This window comes from Lathyrus oleraceus, chromosome 6 (genome assembly GCF_024323335.1).
Source record: "Lathyrus oleraceus cultivar Zhongwan6 chromosome 6, CAAS_Psat_ZW6_1.0, whole genome shotgun sequence".
Taxonomy (NCBI): Eukaryota; Viridiplantae; Streptophyta; class Magnoliopsida; order Fabales; family Fabaceae; genus Lathyrus; species Lathyrus oleraceus.
In genome coordinates, this window is record NC_066584.1 from 144,584,393 (window position 1) to 144,602,194 (window position 17,802).

Genomic DNA, 17,802 nt, shown 5'->3' on the forward strand with positions numbered 1-17,802 from the left:
GTGGTTGTAATTTGTCACTCTAAAGCTGTTAAGCAAGAGTGTGTGTCTTCTTGATCAAAGTTGTGAAGCAAGATCAAGAGTGTGTCTTCTTGATTGAAACTGTGAAGTAAAATCAAGAGTGTGTAATTGAAAAGTATTTTCTTTTCATAAGGGATTGTTGTTTAAAATCGCTGGTGTGTGATTGTAGGGAAGTGAGTGGGTTCTCATATCTAAGAGTGCTTAGGTAGAAATTGCACGGGTAGAGATTAGGTGAGAAAGACTGTAACTTGTTGAAGTGTACGGAGAGTCTTTGAACTAATTCTATTTTAGTGAATTTCCTTCCTAGCTTGGTAGCCCCCAGACGTAGGTGAGTTGCACCGAACTGGGTTAACAATTGCTTGTGTTATTCGCTTTACCATTCTGTATTTTTTATCCATTGTGTGTTAACAGATATTAGTGTCGTGACATTACCTTCGACATCTTATATCTGATACCAGAATTTCAGATTTAACAATAACATTTTCATCATTCACAGAATTCAACATTCATCATTCCCACAATTCAACATAGAGAGGAAAATACAAAACCTACATGGCACAATCTGCCCACCATCATCATGTTAACCCTTAGATAATCAAAACCCCACCCTTACCTTAGAGTTCCTAGCAATAGCTTCTTTAACCTTCAACAATGGTGAATCTTCCCTTAAGCCCTAGCCTCTTCTTCTCTCTTTCTCTGTTTCTCCTCTTTTCTCCCAAAAGATACGTTGTTGAGCTTTTTTTTCCCTTCCAAATCCCCTATTCTATTCTTTTTATTCTAACTCCTATTATTTGATTAACTTATTATATTATCACTATTTTCTTAATAATAATAATAGTAACAATAATAATAAGAATAATAATAATATTAATAATAATAATTCACTCAAATTAAATAATTAAATTAATATTAATTAATTAAATAATAACTAGTATGATTAATTAGTTTTTAGTCATTACACCACCCTTTCTACACTTTTGCTCACACACTCCCTAACACCTTAATTTCTAAGGAAACTACCCCATAGCAAGGGTACAAAACACGTCAAAACATCAATCAACACAACACAACCACAACTACCACATTATTAAATTAAGAAAAATAATTTAAATAAAATTATGGTGTTAAAGGTTTGATTTGTTGAACCATGTAGTCGACTTTGTACTATTTTCTTGATTTGAAATTTTGGTTGTTATTTAATTAATTTAGATCTTAAAGCTTTTTTTTGTGTTGACGATCATGTGAATTGAACTTAGGTTGAAAGGATTATTGACCGTAACTCTTGAAACCTGAAATAGATTAATTGTTCAGATTTAACAATTGATCTAGAAATACATAATATTAAGTCTGTGATTTAGAAATTAACCAGCGTTATTAGTTTTTTATTTATTTTGGACTCACTTAAGGAATTCAGGAGTTGTTGTTTAAAGAATCATTTATACTCTAAGGAATTGGATATTACGATCAAGTTAATTTATCATAAAACTAGAAAACCACCTTTAAAAAATAGACGCAATTATCAATAGTGAGAATAAAGAAATTTATAATAAGATATGATCGGTTTATTCTCTAAAAATCTGCAACTATTTTTACTTTATTTTATGTTAAACTAACTTTTATAGGTAAATCTCAAATTCAGCAATTTTAATACTTTTCAATTGCGGTGTTTGAAGTAGAGCAATCCCTATGAAAAATGAACTTATATTTATATTTTATTATTTAGCGATAGTTTATTACAATTGCTAAATATCCATCAACCCCAGCCACCCACATGCACCTGCGCGCATATTTGTATTTGAAACCTTCATTTGATACAAAGTTATTCAATGAATTAAAATTAGATGATGCAATTCGATTATTTGAGGTGGTAAGTTGTGGAATTAAAGATTCATCAATTAGAGGTATTGTGAAAAGAAAAAGGAAATAGTAACTGCACATAGCTTTTTAGCCCAAAGTGGAGTTAAAAGGATTGTTGAAGGCCATCTAATCAAGTAGCTCTTAGGAATGGATAAATTGATGCAAGGCTAAGACAATAAGAGGTGGATCAATGGAGATCTCTAGATTCAGATGGTACATCATCTTCAACAATGGAATGTTCATTCAAGTTACGAGCAAAAATGTTACGGTTCAACAACATCATGCTCAAAAGGTTTTTTTCTTCTGGTAAAGGAGACATGAGAAGAAGGGAGAGAGAAAAGATATCGTTTGTTTAAAGAAAAGATGAAAAACTTGTGTACATAACTATCGAGTAAAAGAATAGAATATTTGCTGAATATATCTATATGAAAGTCCTAACAACTAGTCAGATTAATCACTTACGTAAATCCAAGAAAAATATAGAAATCAAGTGTATCTACTTGTTGGCACTTGGTTTATATAAAACGACCAGTTTTTCTTTCAATTTTACAGGACAATGTTGATATTGTTCAAGCGCAACAATCACTGAGTACGCCACATCATCTCAAGTTTCAAGGTAAGACAATAATACAACATAGAGGATAAATAAAATGCCAACAAAGATATGCAAATAAGTGATTTTAGGAATAGTTGATACTCAAGCAAAAGCGTAAACCAGATCTTTCTCAAATCTATTCGAATCTAATACTATATTAAGTAATTTTATTTTATTTATAAGAAACAAATCCAAAATTATCATCCTGAATTACAAAAATACAAAAAAATGTGTAAAGAATGACACAATCTATAAACATGTTTTCATAAAATCTAATACTCCTATATTACAAAAATACAAAAAATATTCATCCAACAAATAAGTGATCCGCGAGACATAATGACCCTTAAAAATTAACTTCACATGTAGTGGGTTCAAATGCATTCACGAGCTTAGTCCCATTAGAAGCAAAAGGAACATCAAGACCACATTTCATGTTACCCTTAATATCTGGAAAAATAAAATCACCAAGCCTAAACCTCATCCTAAAGTATAATTTCACATCAATATGAAAAACCTTTTCTTTCACATCACGTTCATAATCAGAAACTTGATCATGGTCAAAAAACACAACACGCTGCCCAGAAAAAACACCGTTCATAGGATTCGTGCTTTTCGTGTATTGACGGAACGAATATATACTGAACGAATTTAACCACGATGTAATGTTTGTTGAAGCGAACCTTGTTCCGTGATAGGACACGTGTCCCTCGACTGCATCGTAATAGATGTTGAGTTTTTTGTTTGGGTTATGTGCGGTGAAGTTGAGTACAAGGTTGTAATGGAGGGTGTTTGTGTTGGGGGTGTAGTTGAATTGGGTGAGTTTGGCTTCTTTGACACTGAATTTGAAGGATCGAGGTTGGAGGATGAGGAATAAGACGAGGAATATGAGACCAACGATGAAGATTATTGCTATGATAAGCTTCCAAATTATGCTGAAGAGGCAGCAACAGCATCTTCTACTACGGTTGTGGTGTTGCGATTGTGCCATATATAGCTGGTGAAAATTAGGAAATTGGTACAAGTTTGATAGAAGAGTTTGAAAGGAAGTGAATATTGGGATGTGTTTTGTGGTGAGTTGAATGATGTACTCCTATATGTAAGCACGTAAACAAGTAGGATTAAAGGCGTTGAAAAATCAATTGAAAAGTTCAGAATAGGTGTGCTTGTTTAGTTATCTTGTTATCCACTTGAAATTGAAGATTCTACTTGTTGACCCGTAGAGTACGGACACGTTAGGCCATCAGCATTCATTGGACCCCAAGCCCTATCAGACGCGTTGGTTTGGTCTAGGGAGACCTTCATTGCTCATCATATGAAGAGGTCATTCACAAGATGAAGTTAGAAATAAATGTTTGTTGGGTAGCTGTCCTCATCATCACAACTTATTTTGATCTTTTTAAGAATTCGAATGTCTTTTGGTTACATTATTGAAACTTGAATGTATTTCCTCCATCTCACAACAATTAATGTTTTTTTCTTGAGATAAATTAGGAGAACATAAATCTCGATCATAATGATTAATAACATCAACTTTTTTAAAGAATATTCGGAGATATAGAAGGAGGATATCATTGCTTTTGCCCATTAATTTCACTCAAATATAGCGTTGTTGAAGATAATAATGTATTATTTCCTTCCTATATGATATTTGTCATATCCCAATTTTATCAGGACATTTTAAATTTTTATAAATTCGATTTAAATCTTCGGTTTACATCACATGTACAGCATAACATGCATTTTATCATTAATAATATCTGAAATATCAGTCAGGATAAATTTATTGAATATACAGACGAATCGGTTGAATCTTTCCTCAAGTACGAACAAAATCAACGGATAAAAAGTTTCGAAATTAAAATTGCAGACGCCAGTATTATTAATCTACGGTTCATGTAGGTTAACTTGGTGTGCTCATTGTATTTTTCAGCAGCTGTTTCGATTACGTTTTAACCCGCCTGAGCCTTTTAACCGATGCGAACTTATTTCAGAATTTGAAGAAACGTTGTATTTTTTCAATAAGTATATTTCGCACTGATCATTTTAATGTATCCGATTTAATTTTTCGAGCAAATTTTTGCCCGACTTTTATTCATTTTTAGTCATTTTAATTTTATTCTTTCGCCAAAATATTCGGATTAAATAAATAGAATTTTCCATGTCCTTGTTTTGTTTTTATCATACTCATTTTAGAAGTTGAGAATTTTATTTGATTCAATTGGTTTAAATTGTTCTAAATCAATTAAATCATATAAAAAAGACATTATATTCATTTTAATCTATTTAAAGTAGTATGTGCTTCTTGGTGTGTTTCTTTGATTTGATCCAGGTCATCAATTCAAATTGATCAATGCTCCTCATTAGCAATCCGTGTCCATTTCTATTATCCCATAAAAAAAACTACATTGCATAATTAATAAAGAAAAAGGAAAATATCTCTTCTTCTTTTGGACACGTGATGGGAAAATAACAAGTGTACTATTTTTCTCACTGTAGTAATAAAATGGAAATTCCCCGTTTGTCGATCTCAAGGACTGCTTGACGATACAGAGTTTATAGATTGTTTCAATTAGACAAAAAGCCTTTGGTTTTTGTGATATGAGTAATTATACTATCAATTGCAATTAAATAAAACAAATAAAATGGTTGAACGAGAGACAAATTAGAGTAGATTGCTAGGGTACGGTGAATGAAACTTCCTGGAACAGATATAATTTATGAAGGCTTTGACAATAATCCCGTCCTATTGATTCCGGTCCTCAAGGGTATCTATTCCTAAGTCCTTAGTGAAAAGACCTTTGATTATGTAACCTAATTACTATGTCCATAAATAATTAAGTTCATACTCAAGCATTCGAATATCAAGAATTTCCGGTCAGACAGAAAATCCCTAGTCCTAGGCGATCTTTACTATCCAAAGTTCTTATACAAATCAATGAATAATTGCGGTCCAGCTTAAACTATTCATATTAATCATCATTCGTTGGTCCGACGAATAAAGCATAAAGAACGGTAATAAGAACAAATCAATGGAAAAGAAGAAATAGTCAATGCACTCATAAACATAAAATCTGTCACATTCAGAATCAGGGTCACCACCCTAGCAATGGGGGGTTTAGCTACTCATAATCGAAATAAAAACAAAGATTAACATTGTTGTCATTACAGAATTTCGTGAGGAATCAATCTTCAATCGTCGGAAAACTCTTGAACATATGAATCCTCTGATAATCGTAGAGTCTCCAGCTCTCAAAACGCGTCTCTTTTCTCTCCAAATCGTCCAACCCTTGAAAAATCGTTTTCTCCCCTCTAAATAGCTGTTCAGTTGGGCTTTTCCTGATTCTGGGCTTGATACGCGTATTGCCCAGTCTCATACGCGTATTGCCCAGTCTGGTACGCGTATCGCACGTAAGACAGCCTCTGATACGCGTATTGCCCAGTCTGGTACGCGTATTGCCCAGTCTGGTACGCATATCACCAGTTTGGTACGCGTATCACCAGAAGCTTGTCTTTTTGCTTGATTTTCAACCCCTTTGGTCATTTGCGTATGCTACGCGTACTGGGAAGGTCCATACGCGTATCATGTAAGGCCATACGCGTATGGATAGCAAGTTCTTCAAGAATTGATTTTTTCTTCCGTTTTCTTGCTCGGGCTTAATTTCGCATCTGACGTTTGATTCCCCGAGCTTCCAGACTAGTTTTTTACCTGCTAACATACCCAAAAGTGTAAAATATCCTCAAGAAATTCATAAGTAACAACACACTTCATATTATAGAATTGAGCTTATATCTAACTAAAAATGCTTCAGTTTACGCAGTTTACCTGACTTATTTACGGTTAAATAGTGAAATACCTAGCATAAATGGTGACTGATCACAACCCCAAACTTAGCTTGTTGCTTGTCCTCAAGTAACATTTTATTACCATCAAAGATCATGTCACCCCAAACTTACTGTAAAACAGTTCTTGCCACAATACTGCTGAAATCTTTCGCACTGGACCTCTTGATGTTTTTCAGGTTTTCTGATTTTTCCACATATCCAATGAGCTAGAAACTCTTTCCCTCAGAGATATGACTTTACCTGTCAGCTTATATCACACTCTCACCAAGTCTCTCTGGGTTAAAGTGTTATCACTCTCAAATCACAATATGCAATATCAAATCAGAAGTTTGAATAAATTCTCTCATCCTATCAACATGTACAATCACACACACTTCTTGAGGTCTTTTTGGGTTGTAACGGGGCTTTGGTTTAGGTAGGGTATGAAATTGGAACAACGGTTTTTTGGGTCTTTTGGTTCAGAGTACATGAAATCATTCTCTCACTACGTTTCTTTCCTATTATTCCTGTAGGGTCTTGCAATCCTCTTTTCCTTTTATCTATAGTGAATGTAGCATTTTTTAAAAGCTGTTCTTTTATTGTTTTTCGCTTTTCTCTTTCTTTCTTTTCATGTTGTTGTTGTTTTTCCCTTCTTTTTTTTCTTTTTCTCTTCTTTTTTTTTCTTTTTTTTTTCTTTTATACGACATTCACTTACTATTCACGTACTGCAAAGCTACCCCAAACTTAAAGGTTGCTATTCCAACAGCAACCCCAAACTTAGATAGAAACGTAGAGATGAAATCAATCCTCACATACTCTGAACAGGGTAGGATAGGTACAAGGTCATGGCTTTAGAAAAAACGGGTATATCAAAAATAAATGATTAACAGGCTCAACAGGGTAAAACAATGGATAATAATAATAATGGGATGGCTAGAAAGGCTCTAGGTGATAAACAAAAACATGCCTCAGTGTGTGTAGTCGTACAGCTAATAATAACAAAAGAACATACGCAAACCAAGATTGATAAAGACATACCTGATATCTCTCATATGATGATAAGTGTTTGGCTTTTTCTGATCTCACCAGGACGGGTTAAGCTGACTTGTTCTATCATACCTCTGAGTTCAAAGCTCATGCTCGTGGTTCTGATGTTAATCTTAACCAGTGCGTCCAATCATAAACAACAGTAACTACAGTCAGGGGACTGAAAGAGAGGACGCCCAAGTATTTGGTGTAAGTGATCAAGAAAACCAATAGCCAGACATAGTCACATATCTAACGAAATAAACAGGAAAATGGAGGTAAACAAAATCAAATTCATTAGATTAAGCCAACCCATAATAGGTGATTACATCCAAGCAAAAGAAAATAAAAACTGAATAAACCAAAAAGAAAAAATACTCAAAGAAATTTCAAACCTCCCTTGGGTTGCCTCCCAAGCAGCGCTTCGTTTAACGTCGCATGGCTCGACGGGACACCTCATACTCAGATGAGTTTAACAGTTTCAATTGGTCCCCCTTCACCGGGATCATATGGTTTCAACCTCTGACCATTAACCTTGAAGGTGTCGCCATTCTTCTCATTTAAAACACCAATACCACTTTTATGTTTTTTCAGTACCTTTTCATCTTCTAATTCTGGTGAAACTCTCAGATCCTCCCACCTACGTGGGTTGTATTTCCTCCAAGGGGTTTGTGTATCCAGCATAGCAAGCACTTCTTTTTCTTTTCCTCATCCTTCTCCTCCATCTCTCTGACCGACAGACTAAGAACTCTTTCTAACGGTAATTCAGGAAACTTTCTTTGAATTGTGCTAGTTACAATTTGATCAATCACTTCCACGGAGTGGTTTGTACACATATTCTCTTTATGTTTCATAGTATCTCAGACATCAATTCTGAGCTCTTCATCATACACCTTTAGGGTCATGGTACCTTCCTCCATATCTATATTGCATCTCCCTGTTTCTAAGAAAGGTCTTCCCAGAATCAGAGGTATCTCTTCATCTTCTGGCATTTCCAAAATTACAAAATCAACAGGAAAAACAAATTTATCAACTTTGACCAGAACATCCTCAACTACCCCAAAAGGTCTCTTCACTGAGTGGTCAGCAAATTGAAGTGTCATTCTGGTATCTTGAACATTTCCAATTCCTAGCTTCCTGTAAATAGACAAAGGCATAAGGCTAACACTAGCCCCCAAATCAATCAGCGCCCTTTTAAAAGACCTATCTCCAATGGTACACGGGATGGTCACAGAACCTTTATCTGGCTTCTTTACTGGAATCTTCATACCCTGCAAAATAGAACTACAAGTTTCAATTAGTATAACAGGGTCAGTGTCAGTGGTGCGCTTCTTGGAGATGATGTCTTTCATGAATTTCGCATAGATAGGCATCTGCTCGAGTGCCTCAGAGAATGGAATATTGATTTCTAATTTCCTGAACAACTCCATGAATTTCTGAAAAATTTTCTCATCTTGCTTCTTCTTTTTGTTTCTTTGTGGGAATGGAAGCTTAATGATGGGTTTTGGTTCAGGTAGCTTTTCTTGTACCACCGGCAGTGTTACAATTTCTTCCTCGGGTGGTGTCTTGTTTTCTAAGATTTCCAGATCCACTTCAAGCAACTGATCTTCTTCTTCATCCTTCTTCTTACGATCTTCAACATATCTTCCGCTTCTTGTTGTTACCGCACTCACATTATGGTGCTCCCTCGGATTTGTCACTGTTGCACTAGGTAATGCGCCCGGTGTTTGAAAATTTGTTATCTGTTGTGCTATCTGACCCAATTGAATCTCCAGATTTTTAATGGATGCATTGGTGCTCTTCTGATTATTCCTGGTCTCCTCCTGAAATTGCATATTCTGAGTTGCCATCTTCTCTATAGCAATCTCCCAATCCGCTTTCTTCGGTATTTGTTGCTGATAAGGTTGCTGTTGCGATTGATATTGTGGTTGGTAAGGTGGTTGTTGTTGTGGAGGTCCTTGGTTCTGAATATTACCTTGCTGATCTTTCCAAGAGAAATTAGGATGATTTTTCCACCCCGGATTATATGTATTTGAGTAGGGATTATTTTGCCTCAGGTAATTTATAGCTTGCACTTGTTCTGCGGTTGCAACACAATGCATGGTAAAGTGTGGTCCACTACAAATCTCACAAATCATGGTTGGAACCGGTTGAACTTGAGCAACAGTCTGGGTACCTAAATTCATCGCTTTCAATCTTCTTTCAACCTCAGCAGCAATCTGGTCTTCCATTTTCACTACCTGATTTGCTAATTTCAAGTCAATTTTTCCCTCCGGCTGATTCACAGTACGGTCATATAATTCCAAATGCTCATTCGCTGCAATAGCTTCGATGATCTTTTTGATACCGGTTGCTGTTGAAAAATTTGATGAGCCACCAGCAGCTGTATCAATGAGTTGCTTAGTTCTCATCTTCAGCCCGTTTACAAAATTCTGCATTTGTTCAGTTTCATCCAGATTATGTGTAGGACATGCAACTAAACATCTCTTGAATCTTTTGTATGCATCTCCAAGTGTCTCTCCGTCTTTCTGTTTAAAATTCACAATGTCATACCTCTTACGGATATACACAGAAGCAGGAAAATACTCGTTCAAGAATGCTGTTTCCATTTGTTGCCAAGTAGTAATGCTTCCTGCGGGTAGGGAATAGAACCATTCCTCAGCGTCCTCAGATAACGTGAATGGGAACATGACCAATCTCTTTTCCTCTTCAGAATGCCCATCAATTTTTAATGATGTAGTCATAGTCAGAAACCTCTGCAGATGCTTGTTTGCATCCTCATTGATCTTTCCTGCAAAAGGTTTGCTTTCTAACTGACGGATAGTTGAGGGGTGTAACTGGAAGTGAGCAACATTAACAGGTTGGTTAACAATGGTCAACCGCACTGCTCGGTTATTCTGTCTGCCATAGTCACCTAAAAGTCTTTCCGCTGGGGGTGGGTCTGCAGCCATGTTTACAGTGTCTGGAGGTGAATCTGTGTCTGACTCAGATTTTTCTGAGTGAATAGAGACTGGTGTGCCAGGTGTGACCGGTTCTTCGGTGTCAGAGTTTGCCAGTTTTTTTCTTCTAGCTTCTCTGAGCTTTGCGCGCAATGTTCTCTCTGGTTCTGCGTCAAAGTGAAAATTAGCTGAGGCCTTACCTCGCATACACAGATTAGACAGAAATTAGTTATAATAATGATAAAAAAAATATAAAATTAACAGTAAATAAAATTTTGGATGCAGAGCAACAAAATTCTAATTGAAAATAAATTAATAAACTCTATTATCTTTGGCAGTCCCCGGCAACGGCGCCAAAAACTTGATGGGAAAATAGCAAGTGTACTATTTTTCTCACTATAGTAATAAAAGGGAAATTCCCCGTTTGTCGATCTCAAGGACTGCTTGACGATACAGAGTTTATAGATTGTTTCAATTAGACAAAAAGCCTTTGGTTTTTATGATATGAGTAATTATACTATCAATTGCAATTAAATAAAACAAATAAAATGGTTGAACGAGAGACAAATTAGAGTAGATTGCTAGGGTACGGTGAATGAAACTTCCTAGAACAGATATAATTTATGAAGGCTTTGACAATAATCTCGTCCTATTGATTCCGGTCCTCAAGGGTATCTATTCCTAAGTCCTTAGTGAAAAGACCTTTGATTATGTAACCTAATTACTATGTCCATAAATAATTAAGTTCATACTCAAGCATTCGAATATCAAGAATTTCCGGTCAGACAGAAAATCCCTAGTCCTAGGCGATCTTTACTATCCAAAGTTCTTATACAAATCAATGAATAATTGCGGTCCAGCTTAAACTATTCATATTAATCATCATTCGTTGGTCCGACGAATAAAGCATAAAGAACGGTAATAAGAACAAATCAATGGAAAAGAAGAAATAGTTAATGCACTCATAAACATAAAATCTGTCACATTCAGAATCAGGGTCACCCCCCTAGCAATGGGGGGTTTAGCTACTCATAATCGAAATAAAAACAAAGATTAACATTGTTGTCATTACAGAATTTCGTGAGGAATCAATCTTCAATCGTCGGAAAACTCTTGAACATATGAATCCTCTGATAATCGTAGAGTCTCCAGCTCTCAAAACGCGTCTCTTTTCTCTCCAAATCGTCCAACCCTTGAAAAATCGTTTTCTCCCTTCTAAATGGCTGTTCAGTTGGGCTTTTCCTGATTCTGGGCTTGATACGCGTATTGCCCAGTCTCATACGCGTATTGCCCAGTCTGGTACGCGTATCGCACGTAAGACACCCTCTGATACGCGTATTGCCCAGTCTGGTACGCGTATTGCCCAGTCCGGTACGCGTATCACCAGTTTGGTACGCGTATCACCAGAAGCTTGTCTTTTTGCTTGATTTTCAACCCCTCTGGTCATTTGCGTATGCTACACGTACTGGGAAGGTCCATACGCGTATCATGTAAGGCCATACGCGTATGGACAACAAGTTCTTCAAGAATTGATTTTTTCTTCCGTTTTCTTGCTCGGGCTTAATTTCGCATCTGACGTTTGATTCCCTGAGCTTCCAGACTAGTTTTTTACCTGCTAACATACCCAAAAGTGTAAAATATCCTCAAGAAATTCATAAGTAACAACACACTTCATATTATAGAATTGAGCTTATATCTAACTAAAAATGCTTCAGTTTACGCAGTTTACCTGACTTATTTACGGTTAAATAGTGAAATACCTAGCATAAATGGTGACTGATCAACACGCCAACGATAAGAAAGGAGAAAAAGGAAAACTCTCTCACACTCCAACGTCTCTCTCTGAGCCAAAAAGGACAAAAAGAAAAATAATAAAGACTCTAACGGACAAAAACACAAAGGATATCCCTCACGTCCCTCTCTCTGCTGCAACAAGAAAGAGAAGAAGGTTAGAGCCTTGAAAGAAAAAATAAAAGAGTTTTCATTCTGGAGGCACATACACACTCACATTACATAACTCTCTCCACTGTAACTTCATAAAATCTTCCTTCACTCCACTACCACCTAACAACGACCCAAACTCACCAAAACCGTGACCTCTTTCTTCTTCACGCATCAATCACACCGTCCACCATTAAATTGCCGACATCACCCCACTCCACCATTCACAACCACATACCATTTTCGCCTCACAAACCCCCTGTCGCCGGAAGCCACGACCACATCACTGGCGAACACCACCGTGACGGTCACGCCGCACCACCATACAATCCGCTGTGGTTCATCCTTTCCAAATCCAACCTTCCCCCATTTTTGATTTCGAAAATCCAATGAATCTTCCGTCTCTTTCATAAAAACACCGCCGGATCTCACGAACCACTCATACTACCATCTTCGATCTCCTTCGCTCACGCCGACAACCACAACAACAATGTTCCGGCAACCAAGCTCAACACTCTTATCGTCTCCGCCGTTCTTCCTCATCAAAGCTCCACACAACCACCTACCGCCACAACGATTCACAGTCGTAAAGTAAGAGGTGTAAACAAAACAGATCGAGAAACGTAAACAACGAAAGTGTTGATAACAACACCGCGAAAACAAGCTTAGCAAGTTCCCAACGACTACCACACTTCTACATTTTGGTAACATTCTGTTTTTTGGCTTGGTTGGTAGTGTTGCTTTCGATTTCGATTTGTGTTAATGATATAACATCGTTTTCGCTTTCGATTCGTGTTAATGTCGTAATGTTGTTTTCATTCTATTTTATATATGTTGTTGTCGCAAATGTTGTTGTTCATTTAGAGTTATGTGGTCACAATTAATGTCATGGTGATGCTGGTGCTCAGTAATTCAATTCCCTTTGCCTCACAATTGCAAGGAATGACAGTGTCGTGAGTTTTCTTTTCGGCCAACATGACAAACACATTTGACTCACACCCTCCTACACCATCGTTCCACCCCTTTTTCTTTATCAATTCACATTTATTGTAAATTTACTTTATTGTTTTATAAAAAAAGGAAAATAATGTTAAGTTGGAGCTTTGTTTTTAGAAATAGAGTTTGTTTATGATTATTGTTTTGTGGAAAAAGAAAATAATATGATGTTAAAACGAATCATTTTCGAATTCTTTTTAAATCACTTCATGATGCTAGTACTGGTTCCATTCCCATACTTGTTCGCCAAATTAGAGAGGTTGTTGTTTGCCGACAAGATGAATTAAATAACTTTTCAATCCATGTTGATATTATAAAAATATTTTTTCAAGTGCTTCTTATGATTTTCTTTAGTGATATGCCATAGTATTTCATTTATAATCTATTACAGTAATGCTATTTCTTACACAATCCAATTGTATGATATTACATAGTTAAGACACATTGTTTTCATAAGTTTTATGCTATTCTCACAGGTTATCCCAAAACGTTTATATGGATATATATGAGTTGAAAATGGTTTTTGAACATGTCGTATAAGATGTTTCTTTAAGCTATCACTACTAACTAGTAAGTGAACAAGCATTTATGCTTTTGTATAAACTTCAATAAAGAATTAGTGTTAGTGGTAATTAGGGATTTAAATTATTTATTTAGATTTCCTATTTTTTTTTGATAAATTTTGATTGTCAGATTTTAATTTTTTTTTTCAAGATCAATTGCAAAAATCACATGCTTTCATAATTAATTATAAACACTTGATCAACATCGATTTTCTTTTTCGCTTACTCAAAGCGGTTAAATCTTTTTCTTAACTAAACTTGGGGTGAAAAAGATATAGGAAGCGTTCACTTCATTATTTCTCAAGTATTCGAATGATTGGCGCACGCCATATTACTTGAATTTTTGTCATCCGATTAAAGCTTCAACTACAATAATCAAATCATTTCTAAATCCACTTATGCAAATCAAAACATTCTTACAATAATAAGAAATGGAAAGGGAGATGACTTTGAGTTTTCAATTTTTTCTCCTCGATTATTTGAATACAAGTTCTCTTACTTGGTTAGTCAAATAATTGTCGTTTCTCTACAAACTTCCAAACCAAGATTAAATCAAATTATTTTCATAATAACAAAGTAAAAAGGGAGATGACTTTGAGTTTTCAACTTCTCTCCTCAATTGTTTCAATACGAGTCTTCTTACTCGATCAGTCGAAAAATTGTCAATTTTCCGCAAATTAATAAATTAATCAAATCATTTCATAATAAACTATATGAAAAGGGAGATAGTCTTAAGTCTTCAATTCCTCTTCTCAAATGCTTGGATATGAGTTGTCTTACTCAGCCATTCGAGTACTTGTCGTTTATTCTAAAAATACATCAACCATACACAACCTTACTTTCATAATTACTCAAATGAAACAGAAAGCGGTCTAGACTCTTCTATTCCCTTTCTCGGTTATTAGGATACAAGTTGTCTCAGTCGATTATCCGAGTATTCGTCATCCTTTCAAAACACTTTAACTATTATCAAATCCTTTTTATAATTAAGGATGAAAAAGAAAGTGGTATAGAATCTTTTATTCCCTTTCCCGACTGTTAGGATACGATTTGTCTTACTCAACTATCTAAGTAATCGTCATCCAACCAAAATGTCTTAACACATCAAATCTATCTGTCCTCGCCTTCGTACGATCAAAACCAATCAATCAAAACATCCAACGTATTGATTCAACTTGTCACCCCCGTGTGACCAAAACTCTTTTTAGAAAGAACACTATTAATCCTTTCTGATGCGCACAACAAACTAGTGCTTAAGCATCCGCCGAGAGTAGACAAACCCGCGTTTAGCCTTTAGAACATGATCTACACAGTTGTTCGTAAAAAACACTAACCAATCGTAACCCCGAACTACGAATGCTTTGATTTCCTTATTATACCATAAGGATACGCAGGCAGAAGATTGTTGTATCTTCGCGAGCACACTAATAAAAAACCTCCCATTTCTCCCTTTTATGAGGTCTTCATCCATTCTCATCCATTTCTATTTTCAATATACTTATAACCCGAAGATAACAAACAAACATAAATTAACACTCGAAACGCACATTAGAACTAAAAGGTTCTCGTTGAGTACAAAGGACATAAGGGGTGCTAATATCTTCCCCTTACGTAATCCACTCCCGAACCCGAATATGGTTGCGACGACCCTTATACCATTTCCTAAAGGTTTTATCGATACTTCCCTATCCCTTTATTGGGATAAATAAAGTTCGCTGGCGACTTTGTTCGAACACTAAATTTTTCCGTGACCATCACGAGGAATCGTATTTTTCAAGATGCGACAGATGGCGACTCTGCTGGGGACAAGGCTCCAAAAAGAGAGTGAAGCCTAATTTAGTTCAGTTTCTGTATTGTGTGTTAATCTTGTTTGTTTGTCTGTTATTTTTATTCTGTTATTATTATTATGTCATAATTATTGTATTGTGATTTATTGACTATGTCTTATTTGGGGCTCTCTAGTTAGTAGTGCTTTGTGAGATATGCTCTCTACCCGAGTCTGAGAAAAACCATAAGTTTTAGATTGTGGTTGCATAGTGGATGCCCACAAGGAGTCTTCCTTGTTGGGACGATACGAAGACCCCACCTAGAGGAGATTCTCTTGAGATATTATTGTCCGACGAGTCTTCGTCAACATGATAGTATTTTCAAGTTGGATCAATGACTCTAGGGACCTTTTAACCCACTCTATCTGGAGGTTATGTTGTATTAACCTACGACGTTTTAGACTTGTTGGGTTAATACGAAAGACCCAATCAGATGAGATCCCTTGGATGTATTACTATCTTACAGTAATATATCCAACCTCTATCTATGACTCTGAGAACCTTGTTAGACCCCTGGACTTGAGAATCGTGTAGTAGAATCCCCATGGAGCCTTCCTTGTTGGGACAACACTAAGACCTCACCTAGACGAGATCTTCTTAAGGATATTATTGTCCAACGAGTCTTCGTCACGGCAGTGACGTTCTCAAGAAATATTTTTGACTCTAGGAACCTACCAACTGTAGAGCCTACCCATGGGGTTCCTTTAATTAGAGATACTCGTCATTTACCCGTTATTCTGATCCATCTGAGAACACCTTGAACCTGTGATCCTGAACATATCACTACATTCATGCACATGTCATTACATTTGCATTCATCATGCGTTGCATATCCTTTTCCACACAAAATATATACGAAAACCTCATCCATCCTTATGTGTTTGAGATATTGCTTCATTTATCTGAAGAATCTCATTTATCGGTTTGAGATACTGCTTCACTTATCTGAATAATCTCATTTGTCTATTTGAGATATTGCTTCATTCATTTGAAGAATCTCATTTGTTTTCAAGATACTGCTCTAGTATCCTCGGAGAATCTTAGATGCGATTGAGGTATCATTCCCTTGTTGGAATATGTCGATTATATCATGTAAGAAACTACTTCGTTGATCCCTATAGAATATCGTGTTTAAGACAGTGTTCTGCTGATTTTTTCAGAATGTCTTGGGTTCAATTGAGGTATCCTTCCATTAGTGGAATATCTCGATCTTGGCATTCAAGATTCTGTTCTGATGATTCCCAAAGAGTCTTGACTGTTTCATTTTACCTTCTAAATAACTTTTCTTACTGTATTTCTCATTGCATTTTCTTTTTTCATTTTTTCCTTGCAATTCAAAGGACAAAATTCGGGTCTTATTGTATTTAATTATCTTCCACCATGAATGTACAAAGACTGCTGTCATTCACACCTTCTGGTTCAAGGTAATTAAATAGGGGCAGCTGTCATACCCCAATTTTGTCCGAGCATTTTAAATTTTCAGTTTACATCACATGTACAGCATAACATGCATTTTATCATTAATAATACCCAAAATATCAGTCAGGATAAATTTATTGAAAATACAGACGAATCGGTTGAATCTTTCCTCAAGTACGGACAAAATCAGCGGATAAAAAGTTTCGAAATTAAAATTGCAGACGCCAGTATTATTAATCTACGGTTCATGTAGTTTAACCTGGTGTGCTCGTTGTATTTTTCAGCAGCTGTTTCAGTTATGTTTTGACCCGCCTGAGCCTTTTAACTGATGCAAACTTATTTCAGAATTTGAATAAACGCTGTATTTTTTCAATAAGTATATTTCACACTGATCATTTTAATGTATCCAATTTAATTTTTAGAGCAAATGTTCGCCCGACTTTTATTCATTTTTAGTCATTTTAATTTTATTCTTTCTCCAAAATATTCGTATTAAATAAATAATATTTTCGATGTCCTTGTTTTGTTTTTATCATACTCATTTTAGAAGTTGAGAATTTTATTTGATTCAATTGGTTTAAATTGTTCTAAATCAATTAAATCATATAAAAAAGACATTATATGCATTTTAATCTATTTAAAATAGTATGTGCTTCTTGGTGTGTTTCTTTGATTTGATCCGGGCCATCAATTCAAATTGATCAATGCTCCTCATTAGCAATCTGTGTCCATTTCTATCATCCAATCAAAAAATAGCATTGCATAATTAATAAAGAAAATGGAAAATATCTCTTCTT

At 35.7% G+C, this 17,802-nt stretch overlaps 1 protein-coding gene across 1 annotated transcript; it reads right to left on the minus strand.

The window, feature by feature from the left end:
* Positions 1–2,617: 2,617 nt before the first annotated feature.
* Positions 2,618–3,561, minus strand: LOC127092799 (NDR1/HIN1-like protein 10). The gene has a single exon (XM_051031695.1). It carries the CDS (start codon positions 3,459–3,461, stop codon positions 2,817–2,819), a length of 645 nt encoding a protein of 214 aa, XP_050887652.1. The 5' UTR covers positions 3,462–3,561; the 3' UTR covers positions 2,618–2,816.
* Between the last annotated feature and the right edge of the window lie 14,241 nt (positions 3,562–17,802).

Bases quoted from the DNA above. Each gene is read 5' to 3' on its own strand.
- LOC127092799 (XM_051031695.1), bottom strand. From the start codon at position 3,461: ATGGCACAATCGCAACACCACAACCGTAGTAGAAGATGCTGTTGCTGC.